Source organism: Canis lupus, chromosome 4 (assembly GCF_003254725.2).
Source record: "Canis lupus dingo isolate Sandy chromosome 4, ASM325472v2, whole genome shotgun sequence".
NCBI classification, from domain to species: Eukaryota; Metazoa; Chordata; class Mammalia; order Carnivora; family Canidae; genus Canis; species Canis lupus.
The window spans coordinates 20,004,197-20,020,720 of NC_064246.1; the positions used below are offsets into that span (position 1 = coordinate 20,004,197).

Below are 16,524 nucleotides of genomic sequence, written 5' to 3' on the forward strand. Positions count from 1 at the left end.
GACCCTTGATTCCACAGGGTGAGGTTTGAGCCCCATGATAGGCACAGAGATAAAACAATATCAACAACCACAACCACACACACACAAAAAAAAACCTAAAAACTAAGCATGAAACTACCAAATGACCCAGAAATTCCACTTCTGAGCATTTATCCCATAGACTTACATCCACACACAATCCTGCACATGAATGTAGAGTGGCAGCTTTATTCATAATAGCCAAAAACTATCCAGATGTTTTTGAACAGGTGAATGGTTAAACAAACTGTGGAACATCCCTACAATAGAACAATACTCACCAATATAAAATAACAAACTATTCATAAACACAATAACCTGAATCTCCAGGGCACTGACAAAGTGAAAAACACCAACCCCAAAATGTTACATACTGTATGATGCCATTTATATAACATTCTTGAAATGAGAAAATTGTAGAAATTGAAAATAGATAAGTGGTTATCAGAGGTTAAGGAGGCGGTGGGGCAGAAATGAAAAGGGTATAGTTGTAAAAGTGCAACATGAATGCTCCTTGTGGTAATGGAGCTATTCTGTATCCAGACTGTATCAGTGTTCATATCCCAGTTATATTTTACTAGTTTTGTAAAATAGTACCATTGGGCAAAGGATATACATGATCTCTCTGTTATTTCTTAATACTGCATACAAATCTATAATTACCTCAAATAAGTTTAATTTTTAAAAAGTTAATTAAATATACACCTTAGCCACTTCAAAATTTTTCATTAATCAGTATAGATAATAGACAAAGGAGCTGAAGGAACAGCCTATTAAATTTATTTTAGATGATTTTTTTTCAAAGACAAAAATATCACTTAAAACTTCACAGAAGGGGGCAGCCCAGGTGGCTCAGTGGTTTGGTGCTGCCTTCGGCCCAGGGCATGATCCTGGAGACCTGGGATTGAGTCCCACATCGGGCTCCCTGCATGGAACCTGCTTCTCCCTCTGCCTGTGTCTCTGCCTCTCCCTCTGTCTCTCATGAATAAATAAATAAAATCTTTAAAAGAAAAACTTCACAGAAGGGTGTCTGGCTGGCTCAGTCAGTAGAGCATGTGACTCTTGATCCTGGTGTCATGAGTTCCTGTCCCATGTTGGGTATAGAGATTGCTTAAAAATAAAATAAAATAAAAAACCTTCCCAGAAAAATGTATACAGACTTTTTTTTTCAAGATTATTTATTTATTCATGAGAGACACAGAGAGAGGCAGAGACACAGGCAGAGGAAGAAGCAGGCTCCCTGCAATGAGCCTGATGCGGGGACTCAATTCCAGGACCCTGGGAATCATGACCCAAGCCAAAGGCAGATGCTCAACCACTGAGCCACTGAGATGTCCCTATATACAGACTTAACTAAAAAAACAAAAACTACTTTCTATATGAAAGTCTCAAAGTCTAGAAACACCTATCATTAGACTATTCATGTACCATTGTCTTGAATTCAAACTTGCTAAAAAACACTAATTATTAGTAGTTTTCTAGGTATGATATTGTAATATAATAATACATGTTTCATCTTCCTCTGGGTTCCTGACACAGAGCTCCTAAAACCCTTGGAATTTCCTGAGTGTTAGGGGTGAGAGGAGTATCTTTTGTTATTCATAGTAAATCCCTTTCAACAATACCTGCATTTATGCTGAGAGGACAGGAGGTGGTTGCCAGAGGAACCAATCTAGAGATTAAAAGGTTAGAACTTTCAACCCCATCCCTACCCAACCCTACCCAAAGGATAGAGCCCCATCCTCTACCTAGGGAAGGGTAGAGGGGCAAGGGATTGAGCTAATCACCAACCACCAATGATTTAATCAATTGTGCCTACATGATGGAATCTCCATGAAAACCCTACACAAAGGGGTTCAGGGAGGTTCTAGGAAAGGTGAACACATCATGGTGCTGGAAAGGTGGTTCATCTGGAGAGGATATAGAAGCTCCATGCCCCTTTCCACATTCCTAAACCTATGCATCTCTTCCATTTGACTGTTCCTGAATTGCATCCTGTATAACACATCCGGTAATATAATAAGTAAAGCACTTACTTGAATTCTGTTAGCCATTCTAGCAAATTATTGAACCTAAGGATGGGGTCATAGGAACCCTGATTTATGCCTGGTTGTTCAGATGAACAGAAGGCCCCCAATTGAGAACTGAGAACTAAAGAGGGTAGTGCAAAATTAGTAAGCGGCTGAGCCGTAACCTGTGGAATCTGCACTAACTCCACTAGTGTCAGAAGCCTTGTGAGTAGAGAGAAATGGGCGTTTTCCATAACTAGGGTATTTTAAACTAGGAGATGGGAGCCCTGAATAAACCAGAAACATCATTTCAGTTCAAAAGCAAAGACAAACTATAAATTAATAAACTGGTCTCGCAGCCCAGGTGGCTCAGCGGTTTAGCACCGCCTTCAGCTCAGGGTGTGATCCTGGAGACTCGGGATTGAGTCCCACGTCAGGCTCCTTGCATGGAGTCTGCTTCTCTCTCTACCTGTGTCTGTTCCTCTCTCTCTCTCTCTCTCTCTGTCTCTCATGAATAAATAAATAAAATCTTTAAAATAAAAAAATAAAAAAACTGGTCAATGTGACAAAATTTCCCAGAATGGTGTTTCTCCACTTGGTCTGTCTACAAAAATTACTACTGGTATTATTATGCAATAATTGTACTTACATGACTGTTGTAGAGTTCTTCCAGAAGAGCTAAGGATTTAATGGGCTTCGATCTGCAAATTTCCTCTTCTGTGAATTTCTGGATGTCTTGATGTACCTTCTGAGTCCGACCCAAACGCAAAAATCCTATTTTAAACTTTGCTAACTTCAAAAGAATATTGTCAACAGCAGAGTGTGTATAGCTGGTCAACAAAACACTAAAACCACAGGTATAGAGAATTCTTACCTAATAATGAATAAAAGAAAGGAAAATAGCATTACTTTTAATTCCAGATAATTTTTAACATGCTTAAACTTAATAAGAAGCATCATTTTGAGCTGAGTCAAGGTAACATTTTACAAAATTATGAAGTCAAAAGGTTTTATGAAAATAACATAGCATTATCTTTTTTTTTTTTTTAAGATTTTATTTATCTATTCATGAGAGACACACACACAGAGAGAGAGAGAGAGAGAGAGGCAGAGACACAGGCAGAGAGAGAAGCAGGATCCATGCAGGGAGCCCGACGTGGGACTCGATCCCAGGACTTCAGGATCATGCCCTGGGCCAAAGGCAGGCTCTCAACCACTGAGCCACCCAGGCATCCCACATGGCATTATCTTATTAGATATGTTAATAATATATTATTAGTGATGATAAAATTGAGTATATACAAACTTTGAATAGTGCCTGGCACACAGGATCAATCAATTAAATATTTGTTGCCAGGATCCCTGGGTGGCTCAGTGGTTTAGCACCTGCCTTCGGCCCAGGGCATGATCCTGGAGTCCCGGGATCGAGTCCCACATCAGGCTCCCTGCATGGAGCCTGCATCAACCTCTGCCTGTATCTCTGCCTCCCTCTCTGTGTGTGTCTCTCATGAATGAATGAATAAATAAATAAATATTTGTTGCCATATTATGGCTATTCTAAGATTAACACAGAAATTTACTGAAGTGGAAAAAAAAAATCCCAGAAAATTTTCAACCACCTCTGTATAATTTATCTTTTTTTCCTTTTTTTTTTCATGAGAGACACAGAGAGAGGCAGACACATAGGCAGGAGAAGCAGGCTCCATGGGGAGCCCAATGGGGGACTCGATCCCAGGTCCCCAGAATTATGCCCTGAGCCAAAGGCAGGCACCAAACTGCTGAGCCACCCAGGTGTTCTGAAATTTCTCAACTTTAAAGGGAAGGATGGGACACCTGGGTGGCTTGATGTTGAGCGTCTACCTTTGGCTCAGAGCATGATCCCAGAGTCCTAGGATCAAGTCCCACATCAGGCTACCTGCATGAAGCCTGTTTCTCCCTCTGCCCCTCTCTGTGTCTCTCATGATTAAATAAATAAAATATTTTTTAAGAAAAAGGGAAGGAAAGCATACAATGATATACATGCCACCAACAGAAAGAGATCTCAGACAACCCTAAATACAAGAAACCTACAACATGATTACAACTTTTTGTGACATAGCTTTTATATTTCTCCTGTCATTCTAAAAGGTTAATTTGAAATAAAGCCTTTTGATCTAAAATTCAGCTCTTCTGATAGAAAACATCACATTCTCCGAACTGAGAAGCCAATTTAAAGAGTTTCTAAAAAAAAAAAAAAAGGGATCCCTGGGTGGTCAGCAGTTTGGCGCCTGCCTTTGGCCCAGGGCGCGATCCTGGAGACCCGGGATGGAATCCCACGTCGGGCTCCCTGGTGCATGGAGCCTGCTTCTCCCTCTGCCTGTGTCTCTGCCTCTCTCTCTCTGTGACTATCGTAAATAAATAAAAAAAAAAAAAAAAAAAAAGAGTTTCTAAGCAAAAGCATAATAACCTTACTTACAAGAGTACATATTGTAGTTGTTTTTCCTGTTCCAGGCATACCCACGATGAGTGTGTAGTCTTTTGAAAGAAGTACCTTTTTCATTGCTTGCCTCTGAGGTTTATTCAAACCTGCATTTAAATTTAAAAATAATAGGAAAAAGAATGTTGGATTTCAGTGAGCAAATTAACTATAAGAAACTTGCAGCCTCGGGACACCTGGGTGGCTCAGCGGCTAAGCATCTGCCTTCGGCTCAGGAAGTGATCTCGGAATCCCAGGATCAAGTCCACATCCAGCCCCCTGCATGGAGCCTGCTTCTCCCTCTGCCTGTGTCTCTGCCTCTCTCTCTCTCTCTGTGTCTCTCATGAATTAATAAGTAAAATCTTGAAAGGAAGGAAGGAAGGAAGGAAGGAAGGAAGGAAGGAAGGAAGGAAGGAAGGAAGGAAGGAAGGAAGGAAAGAAACTTGCAGCCTCTATTCAACTCTGTTCTTCAATACGTCTTTTCAAAGTAAGAAAATGTCACGGTGATATTAAGGGATAAATGTAAACTTCTTCCCAAGAGAATCTGTCTAAAAACTATAATCACAAGTTTAATAAGTTATAAAAATGCGAGATAATAATGCACATTCAATTATAAATACAACCAAGAACAATTAATGGAAGCAGACATGCTGATTACCACATACCTTTTAGAATGCAGGCAACTGTATCCTTTGCATCATATGGAAGAACAGAACTGAGGTAGGATATAAACTGAGGTTCACGGAAGTCAATGATTAAATCTCGAAGTTTTTGGCTAAAAAGAAAAGGAAATGCTGTTAGTAATAACATTCCTTAGGAAAAGTGGGGTAAATTTCAGACTCACTCATTGTTACAAACCTGACACAGGTATTTTCCATCAATTTAGAAAGATTTCCTAATGGGGTATCTATATCACAAGTTTTTTCTTCCTGGTCCAATCTGAACAAAGTTGATTCTGGGAGTACTGACACGTTCCTAAAACAGCAAAACAGGTGTACATGAATGTTTTTCATTTAACATGGTCAGTAGGTCTGTATAGGAAACATACTACTGTCCTAAATGAGTAAATGAGCCAGAATAGCTATTAAGATGGTTACCAGAGGCACATGGGTGGCTCAGTTGGTTAAGCATCTGCTTTTGGCTCAGGACATAATCCCAGGGTACTGCGATCGAGTCCACATAGGGCTCCATACTGTGGGGAGAGTTTACTTCTCCCTCTCTGTCCCTTCTCCTGCTCATTCTCTCTCTCTCCTGCTCTCTCAAATAAATAAATTAAATTCTTTAAAAAAAAAAATGGCTACTAGGCCCTAATTCATACTTCCAATCAGATAATATAAGAATGGTGGATTGGAAAGAAGAGGGGGAAAAGTAGGGAAGGGCATGAGACACTAAGGTCAAAGCAATTAATCAGGAATCTACAATACCTGCTCACAATTCACTAGGCCTTGCTTTGCAATTTAGCCTGGGCTCACCACCCCTAGAAGGATCCTGAGCACATGGCCCCTCTCTCCTCCAATCTGGAACAAAGATCTTTCCTGATGTCTTCTCCCACTCTTCCCCCAGCTCCTAAACCTCTGAGGTTTCCTAGGGTCCCCTCCCTGGTCCCCTGCCCTACTATTTTTTCCTTTGGTTCCATGCGCTCATGTAGCTCTAAATCCCAAATCTACACTTTGATGCCTGACCTCACATTCCTCTTCCACCTCATTGCTCACCCAAGCTTCAGGTCTGGATGTCCAGCAGGCAGCATAATCTTTCCACTTGGTCAAAACCCAGCCTTTTAAAACTCAATACATTCAAACCTGAACAAATCTTCATCCCTGCTGAATCTGATCCCCATTCTGATTCCAGTCAGTAACTCTTATCTCCATACCATTACCTTATTCCGTCCTTCTCCCATTCCCTTACCTCTTCCCAACCTCCACATCCAATCAACATCCAAATGTCAGCCAATTTTACTTTCTAAATACTTCTAGAAGTCACTCCATCTTTACTGCCAAAGAAATTACTGCTAGCCTGGACCCTGTAAGTTTCCTGGGGTCTATGCTTTCACTTTCATCTCTATTAATTAATGACTTCTCACAATGCATCCACAGAAAAATGCAAATCTGATTATTACTCTTCTGTTTAAAACTCTTCAATACATCTGAATAAAGTCACAACATAACATGGTATATGAGACCTTCTATGAACTGACATCCCGCATCACACACTCTTCTCTTGTTTAAGATTTTATTTATTTATTTGAGAGAGAGCCCTTGCCCAGAGGAGCAGAGGAGGGAGGGGCATAGGGAAATGGAGGAGACTTCCTGCTGAGCAGGGAGCCTGACTGGGACTCCATCCCAGGGCTCTGAGATCATGACCTGAGGCAAAGGCAGACACTTAACTGACTGAGCCACCTAGGAGCCCCTACACTCTCCGTCTTTCACATTCCTGCAGTTTCCTGAATACTCCATTTCACAGTATATCACACCATCATGTCTTTATGTGTCATGTTCCTCTGCCTGGCATACTCTTCTCACATTGCTCCATCAGGCTAATTAATCCACCAAATGAAGATCCAGAATGACTTCTTTCAAAAAGCTTTCTCTGAGCCTACTAAAATTGGATTAAACGCTTCTCACCCATGTTCTCTTCAATTCAAACACTTGTCATATTAGACCAAAAATATGTTTGTCTACCCATAAGATTATAAACTTCTCAAGGTTTTGCAAAGCAGGATAGGCACTAAATAAATAACTGCAAGGGACTACAGGATACTCTAACAGACAAAAGAAACAAGGTGACTTATACTCCGATGTCATGACACCCAGACTAGGGCTGGTTATGGTTAAACTAGAAATACTGACTGGTAGAGAACAACCCTGGACAAGTCCAGGGCAGTTACCCAGAAGTCACTGCATTCCAATTGCTGATCTCCATCCATTAAAATATGGCAATGCATAGCCTGCACTTGAATGCAACAAAGGCTGGAAGTACAGGAAGAGGGGAATGTAGATATTTGTGAACATGGATAGTGGTCTCAACCACAAACTTTCATATCAACTAGTCTATTTACTTAATATTTTTCTTTAAATGAACTCACTTTGTTTTAACAGAGATAAATATACTTTGTCACAACCACAAATTGGAAAAAAAAGTCTCTTTTTAAAAAGACTTTATTTTTAAGTAATCTCTACACCCAACATGGGGCTCGAAACCTACAACTCTGAGATCAAGAGTTGCATGCTTGACACGGGCAGAGGGGCATGCAGAGACACGGGCAGAGGGAGAAGCAGGCTCCCCATAGGGAGACCAATGCGGAACTCAATCCCAGGACCCCAAGACCCCAGGACCCTGGGATCATAACCCAAGCCAAAGGCAGATGCTCAACCACTGTATCACCCAGGCGCCCTACCTCAATTTTTTTTTAAAAAAGCAAATGAAGGGGATGCCTGGGTGGCTCAGTGGTTTGGCGCCTGCCTTCAGCCCAGGACATAATCCTGGAGTCCCAGGATCGAGTCCCACATCGGGCTCCCCACATGGAGCCTGCTTCTCCTCCCTCTGCCTGTGTCTCTGCCTCTCTCTGTGTCTCTCGTGAATAAATAAATAAAACTTAAAAAATAAAAAATAAATAAAAAAGCGAATAAAGTGGAGCACCTGGCTGGCTCAGCTGGTGGACTGTGGGACTCTTGATTTCGGGGTTGTGAGTTCAAGTCCTACACTGGGCATAGAGATTACTTAAAAAAGGAGGGGGGGTAATGAAGCACTGATACATCCTACTACATAAAGATGAATCTCAAGAAGATTGTGCTAAGGGAAAAAAAGCCAGTCACAAAAGGCCACATAGTATAAGATCCCATTTCTATGAAATGTTCAGAACAGGGACATCTATAGGATCAAAAAGGAAACATGATTGCCTGGCATAGGAGGAATGAATACCAAAGGACACAAGGGTTCTTTTTGGGGTGATGAAAATATTCTTTTCAAAATATGATTTTGGTGATGGCTACACAACTCTAAGCATATACTAAAAACCATGAATAATGGTTTAAATGAATAAACTGTGTATAGTGTGCAACTTATGTATCAATAAAGCTGTTATCCCACCAGAGGGACATTTCATTACCTGTCCAATAAACAGGTTACTGATGTCACGTTAATCTCCTTCACATATCCCCTAGACAAAGCAAATAGTGTTCTCTCTTCTCCACTTAAAATAATCCTATCACCTGCCATTAGATTTGTGACAGGAATGTCACCATTTTTACGTTGAAAATTATGTAAATATTGTCCATCACAAATTGTCTTTACACATTCTGTTCTAATCAGGTTTCCAATGCAGCTGCCACTCTCTTCCCTAAGAAACAGCAAGAAAGACAGTGAGAGAAAGCTTCCATTTACATCATATATAAAATACTGAATTTGCATTTTCCCACAATTTACTTGTTCATCTGGCCCCTGGAAGCTATAATGTTAATACCTACTCAATCAGTTTTACACTTTCCACAATCTACATTAAAGTGTCAGAAATGCTAAGAAACATTCTATGAGTTTTAAAATAATCCCTCATCAAAAGACATCTGGACAAGTGCTAGGGAGTACATACCTTATTGCATTCACAGGCTGGGAACTCTGAACAACATGTGCATCAGCACTTTGAAGCTTGAACAACATCCCCACTTCCTATGCTGATACACGTAACATTACAAGACAAAATGGTAATGCTTTTCCTGAAGTTGATGTGAAGAAAATAAGTACCTATTTCTTTAGCATTTACAAGAGGATTTATAATTATTGTTACTAAAATAATGGCAAGTTGATAATTCCACTGCTTCTAAGAAATAAGTATTAAGTATTTACAACCTTTAGACACTCCTATTAAGTACAACTTCAGAAGCTTGTTGGCATGTACACTTGACAGTCACTATATTTACGCAGTCTATCAAAAACAACTTAAATTTTATCCACTGTAATGATTCCTTGTGTTAAAATTTACTATGAAGGAAAAATAAATAAATAAATAAAAATAAAAAAATACAAAAAATTTACTACGAAGGAAATAACAGTCCAATTATTTCTAAAGTTACATTAAAATCAACATTCAGGGGATCCCTTGGTGGCGCAGCAGTTTGGCGCCTGCCTTTGGCCCAGGGCACGATCCTGGAGACCTGGGATCGAATCCCACGTCGGGCTCCTGGTGCATGGAGCCTGCTTCTCCCTCTGCCTGTGTCTCTGCCTCTCTCTCTCTCTCTCTCTCTCTCTCTCTCTCTGTGTGACTATCATAAATAAATTAAAAAAAAAAAATCAACATTCATGGGCAGCCCCCATGGCGCAGCGGTTTAGCGCCGCCTGCGGCCCAGGGTGTGATCCTGGAGACCCGGGATCGAGTCCCACATCGGACTCCCTACATGGTGCCTGTTTCTCCCTCTACCTGTGTCTCTGCCTCTCTCTCTAGCTGTATCTCTATGAATGAATGAATGAATAAATAAATAAATAAATAAATAAATAAATAAGACTCAGAAGAGCCAACATTCATACTGGAAAGTTATAAATAAGTGGATCAAATGGAATGAAATATTACATAAAGAAAAATACTAAGCAAAGACATACAAAATTACTTTATAAGCGACTTGTAAAAAATAGGGACGCCTGGGTGGCTCAGCAATTGAGTTTCTGCCTTTGGCTCAGGTCATAATCCCAGGATGCAAGATCAAGTCCCACATCAAGCTCCCTGCGAGGAGCCTGCTTCTCCCTCTGCCTATGTCTCTGCCTCTCTCTCTGTGTCTCTCATGAATAAATAAATAAATCTTAAAAAAAAAAAAAAAAAAAAAACCTTGTAAAAAATAGATCTCTATAGGAAAAAAACGGGGGGTTGCTGGAAGGGAAGTGGGTAAGGGAATGGGGCATCTAGGTGATGGACATTAAGAAGGGCATGTGATGTAATGAGCACTGGGTTCTGTATGCAACTGATGAATCACTAAACTCTACCTCTGAAACTAAAAAAGTTCTTTTTAATTTAAAAAAATTAAAAATATGTCTCACAAAATAAAAGATGGACCAATTTTAGAAAATTTGAATCTGAAAATATGAACTTCTTAAAGACTAGTATTTAAAGTATTAAGTAAAACGTCATTAATTTGTACTAGGATGCTAAAATTCACCTCATATTAAACTTTATCCTCTTTTCACTGATGAAAAAGGACTAATAATTTTTAAAATAAGATTACTCAAGACATACTTAACCTAATGAAAATAATAGTGCTCCTACTTAGAGACAATTCGTTGACAGCCATCTAGAGTTGGCATGAATATACAAAATTGCACATCTCTGCCATGATATCATGTATCCCGTATTTTTCCTGATTCTAAATACCATCCCATTACCTAATCCAAATTACTGAAGTTTTACTGTATTAGATGAACCACTTACATTTCTGAAGCAGGCATTAACCATATATGTTGGTGATTCTTTTTATTATCCTTTGATTGTGACTCCAGGGTTAACATTAGACACCAAAGGCTAAAATACTCCAAGTGTGTAAGCTTTAGATGTTGGGTTTCTTCTTTTATTTTGGGCAGCATGCCAATCGGGACTGAACTGTCATCCGTCTGTTGTTCAACTGCTCTAAAGAAAGATGTATATAAAACATTTCACTGACTAGCTATAAAAATGAGTTTATTTCTGAAATAAGCATACATACATGATGATCACTGTAACTTTTTTTTTTTTTTTTTTTTTTTTTAGAGTCAAACACACCTTATTCAGCACAGGAATGTGTGAACAGAAGGGCTTTGGGCAGGGTTCCTGACAAAGAGCTCTGCTTCAAACCCTGCTGTAAACGGAGCAAAGGTCATCATATAAACCACTGGGCCCAGAGGGATGATTACTGTAACTTTTAATCACAGGTCCTAATTTTCTTTAAAAGTCATTACAGGGGATCCCTGGGTGGCTCAGCAGTTTAGCGCCTGCCTTCAGCCCAGGGCGTGATCCCGGAGTCCCGGGATCGAGTCCCACATCAGGCTCCCTGCATGGAACCTGCTTTTCTCCCTCTGCCTTCTCTGCCTCTCTTTCTGTGTCTCTCTTGAATAAATAAAATATTTTTAATTTTTATATCCTCTCTCTCTCATGAATAAATAAAATCTTTAAAAAAAAAGCCATTTCAACATTTTATAAGCCAAATAACTTTTTACAAAACAAAATGCTTACGAAACCCAGTATAACATTATTTTGCTTTTTTTTTTTTTTTTAATTTTTATTTATTTATGATAGTCACAGAGAGAGAGAGAGGCGCAGAGACACAGGCAGAGGGAGAAGCAGGCTCCATGCACCAGGAGCCCGACGTGGGATTCGATCCCGGGTCTCCAGGATCGCGCCCTGGGCCAAAGGCAGGTGCCAAACCGCTGCGCCACCCAGGGATCCCCATTATTTTGCTTTTAAGGACTATCACCCTAATAGCTACTTAAGTTTGGTATACTCTAGTTTTCATTCCTATAATTATAGCAATTTTACACATTGTGTACACCTGCATCTCTCAAAGTCACAATTTGTACATCCAGCTCTGTGCCAGTAAAGTCAACATAAAAACACGGATAATTACATACAGTATCAATTATGCTTAATACTAATTTTTCAATTTTTAGTATATGTGCAGCTGAAGCGAGCACTAATTTTTCGATTTTTATACAGAAACAAGTGTTATAGGACAGCATACAAAACATTGGGAATAAAACAAGATTTCAAAAAAATATGCTTCTCCTATAGGCCCAAACGTGCCAGAGTTCATGCTCCTTTGCATTAAAAGAGCTTTTGTATGATATACTTTGAAAAGTCCTTTATGAGAATTTTTTTTTAAAGATTTTATTTATTGGGATCCCTGGGTGGCGCAGCAGTTTATCGCCTGCCTTTGGTCCAGGGCGCGATCCTGGAGACCTGGGATCGAATCCCACGTCGGGCTCCCGGTGCATGGAGCCTGCTTCTCCCTCTGCCTGTGTCTCTGCCTCTCTCTCTCTCTATGTGACTATCATAAATAAATAAAATTAAAAAAAAAAAAATTAAAAAAAAAAAAAAAAAACATTCACTGACCTATGAAGGTATAAATACAAAGCACTTTTTGGGATCCCTGGGTGGCGCAGCGGTTTGGCGCCTGCCTTTGGCCCAGGGCGCGATCCTGGAGACCCGGGATCGAATCCCACGTCAGGCTCCCGGTGCATGGGGCCTGCTTCTCCCTCTGCCTATGTCTCTGCCTCTCTCTCTCTCTGTGTGTGTGACTATCATAAATAAATGAAAAAAAAAAAAAAAAAAAAAAAAAACAAAGCACTTTTTATGATACCTGAAAAACTTTCCCTATATAGAAAAATAGATACATAGTTGCCTGACTGGCTTAGTAGGTGGAACATGCAACTCTTGATCTCAGGATTGTAAATTAGAGCCCTATGCTGGGTGTAGAGATCACTTTAAAAATCTTAAAAATGGATGCCTGGGTGGCTCAGCAGTTAGGTACCTGCCTTTGGCTTAGGGCGAGATCCTGGGGTTCCAGGATCTAGTCCCACATCGGGCTCCCTGCATGGATCCTGCTTCTCTCTCTGCCTGTGTCTCTGCCTCTCTCTCTCTCTCTAGGTCTCTCATGAATAATTAAGTAAAATTTTTTTAAAAATCCTAAAAAAAGGGATCCCTGCGTGGCGCAGCAGTTTGGCGCCTGCCTTTGGCCCGGGGCGCGATCCTGGAGACCTGGGATCGAATCCCACGTCGGGCTCCCAGTGCATGGAGCCTGCTTCTCCCTCTGCCTGTGTCTCTGCCTCTCTGTCTCTCTCTGTGTGACTATCATGAATAAATAAATAAAATCTTTAAAAAATAATAATAATAAAATAAAATAAAATAAAATAAAAATAAAAATCCTAAAAAAAGAAAAATAGACATATATAAACAGAAAGACAAGTCTGTTGAATTATATCAAACTATATGTCTGAAAGAACCAATTTCCCCGTTTTGTTTTTTTTTTTTAATTTTATTTATTTGTTCATGAGAGACATAGTGGGGGAGTGGGGGGCAGAGATACAGGCAGAGGGAGAAGCAGGCTCCATGCTGGGAGCTCAATGTGGGACTCGATCCTAGGTCTCCAGGATCAGGCCCTGGACTGAAGGCGGCGCTAAACCGCTGAACCACCCGGGCTACCCCAATTTTCTTGTTTTTAACTACACAAGGCATAAAACTAAAATAGCAATTAAGAAATAGAAGAATTCAGGGTACCTGGGTGGCTCAGTGGTTGAGCGTCTACATTCGGCTCAGGGCGTGATCCTGGGTCTGGGGTTCAAGTCCCATACAGAGCTCCCTGTGAGGAGCCTGCTTCTCCCTCTATGTCTTTCATGAATAAATAAATAAAATCTTTTTTTTTTTTTTTTTTATGATAGTCACAGAGAGAGAGAGAGAGAGAGAGGCAGAGACACAGGCAGAGGGAGAAGCAGGCTCCATGCACCGGGAGCCCGACGTGGGATTCGATCCCGGGTCTCCAGGATCACGCCCTGGGCCAAAGGCAGGTGCCAAACCGCTGCGCCACCCAGGGATCCCAAATAAATAAAATCTTAAAAAAAAAAAAAAAGAAGAATTCTTAAAGTCTCATTTAAGAAAAGCTATATAACATTTAAAATTCCTATACTTCCTTTTTTAAGATTTTATTTTTCAGGACAGCCCGGGTGGCTTAGCCGTTTAGTGCCTGCCTTCAACCCGGGGCCTGGTCCTGGAGACCTGGAATCGAGTCCCACATCAGGCTCCCAGCATGGAGCCTGCTTCTCCCTCTGCCTCTGTCTCTGCCTCTCTCTCTCTCTCTGTGTCTCTCATGAATAAATAAAATCTTAAAAAACAAAAGATTTTATTTTTCAGCTATCTCTACACCCTACATTTTTTCAAACTTAAAACCCAAAATCAAGTCACATGCTCCACCAAATGAGCCAGCTAGGTGCCCCTGTACTACATCTTTCTTACCCAGATTCGATTAAGTCCTAAAATTAATTCAGTTCCCCAGAAACTATTTGTAGCAAGATGAAAATAACCATTTTTGGAAAAAGTTTAAAAGGCATTCTATTATTGAGTTAACACTGAATTGGAATTAATACTTTTGAAAGACAATGTTTTTACCTGCTATAAAGAGCACAGTTGCCAATTTGTGAACAATATTTACAAGATTGCTGGTCTTCAATTATTTGTGGCAAAGGAGCAAGCTTTGTCTTTTCCTTTTCAATAGCAGACTTACTAATACGGTGAAACAAAGAGAATGCCATCTGGTTTCTTAGCCTTAATAATTCTGTGGGAAAAAAAGGGAAGGAGGTGTTTAAGAATTAAGTGAAGTTTATTATATATCTTTCTCATGTAAAACTTCAAGATTTAAAAACATAAAATGAACATTTGTATTTCCCATTACACTAGATACTATGAACATTTCGGTGTATATTTCCTTAAATTTTTGTTTACTTAAGTTCTTTTAAACAACCATATATCTCATAACTGATAAATATTGTGAAGCTGCTATTTTTAGCTAAATGCTAAGGATAAATACAGCTATCTAGAGTATCTAAATACAAGACAAGTTTATTTTAATATATTTTTAAAGATTTATTTATTTATTTATTCAGAGAGAGCGAAAGAGAGGCAGAGACACAGGCAGAGAGAGAAACAGGCTCCATACAGGGAGCCGGACGCGGAACTCGATCCCAGGTCTCCAGGATCACACCCCGGGCTGCAGGTGGCGCTAAACCGCTGCACCACCGGGGCTGCCACAAGACAAGTTTAAAATAAATTTTTAATTTTTTTTTTAATTTTTTTTTTTTTTTTTTATGATAGGCACACAGAGAGAGAGGCAGAGGGAGAAGCAGGCTCCATGCACCGGGAGCCCGACATGGGATTTGATCCCAGGTCTCCAAAGATCACGCCCTGGGCCAAAGGCAGGCACCAAACCACTGCACCACCCAGGGATCCCTAAAATAATTTTTTATATAATAAAATTTTAAAAGGTTAAAGATGTTTTCAATTATACAGTATATTGTTAAAATTCTTCTTAAAAAGAACAGCTATACGCCAATAAATTAGGCAATCTAGAAGAAATGGATGCATTCCTGGAAAGCCACAAACTACCAAAACTGGAACAGGAAGAAATAGAAAACCTGAACAGGCCAAAAACCAGGGAGGAAATTGAAGCAGTCATCAAAAACCTCCCAAGACACAAAAGTCCAGGGCCAGATGGCTTCCCAGGGGAATTCTATCAAATGTTTAAAGAAGAATCCATACTTATTCTACTAAAGCTGTTTGAAAAGATAGAAAGAGATGGGGTACTTCCAAATTCGTTCTATGAGGCCAGCATCACCTTAATTCCAAAACCAGACAAAGACCCCACCAAAAAGGAGAATTACAGACCAGTATCTCTGATGAACATGGATGCAAAAATTCTTAACAAGATATTAGCCAATAGGATCCAACAGTACATTAAGAAAATAATTCACCATGACCAAGTAGGATTTATCCCCGGGACACAAGGCTGGTTCAACACTCGTAAAACAATCAACGTGATTCATCATATCAGCAAGAGAAAAACCAAGAACCATATGATCCTCTCATTAGATGCAGAGAAAGCATTTGACAAAATACAGCATCCATTTCTGATCAAAACTCTTCAGAGTGTAGGGATAGAGGGAACATTCCTCAACATCTTAAAAGCCATCTACGAGGGATCCCTGGGTGGCGCAGCGGTTTGGCGCCTGCCTTTGGCCCAGGGCGTGATCCTGGAGACCCGGGATCGAATCCCACGTCAGGCTCCCGGTGCATGGAGCCTGCTTCTCCCTCTGCCTGTGTCTCTGCCTCTCTCTCTCTCTCTCTCTCTCTCTCTCTGACTATCATAAATAAATAAAAATTAAAAAAAATATTAAAAAAAAAAAACTGTTAAAAAAAAAGCCATCTACGAAAAGCCGACAACAAATATCACTCTCAATGGGGAAGCACTGGGAGCCTTTCCCCTAAGATCAGGAACAAGACAGGGATGTCCACTCTCACCACTGCTATTCAACATAGTACTGGAA

General features: G+C 40.1%; 1 protein-coding gene across 3 annotated transcripts in view; it reads right to left on the minus strand.

Moving 5' to 3' along the window:
* The window catches only part of DNA2 (DNA replication helicase/nuclease 2), a 56,888-nt gene that overhangs the window by 12,583 nt on the left and 27,781 nt on the right, over positions 1-16,524 (minus strand). For 2 of the 3 annotated variants that reach the window (XM_049109006.1, XM_049109008.1), the window contains 7 exons: positions 14,594-14,759; positions 10,892-11,086; positions 8,588-8,818; positions 5,341-5,457; positions 5,148-5,257; positions 4,483-4,592; positions 2,677-2,901 (listed from right to left, as the gene is read on the minus strand). In XM_049109006.1, coding sequence (XP_048964963.1) covers positions 2,677-2,901; positions 4,483-4,592; positions 5,148-5,257; positions 5,341-5,457; positions 8,588-8,818; positions 10,892-11,086; positions 14,594-14,759 — 1,154 coding nt within the window. The remainder of the gene's footprint in view (positions 1-2,676; positions 2,902-4,482; positions 4,593-5,147; positions 5,258-5,340; positions 5,458-8,587; positions 8,819-10,891; positions 11,087-14,593; positions 14,760-16,524) is intronic. The other variant, XM_049109007.1, reaches the window with a different exon arrangement.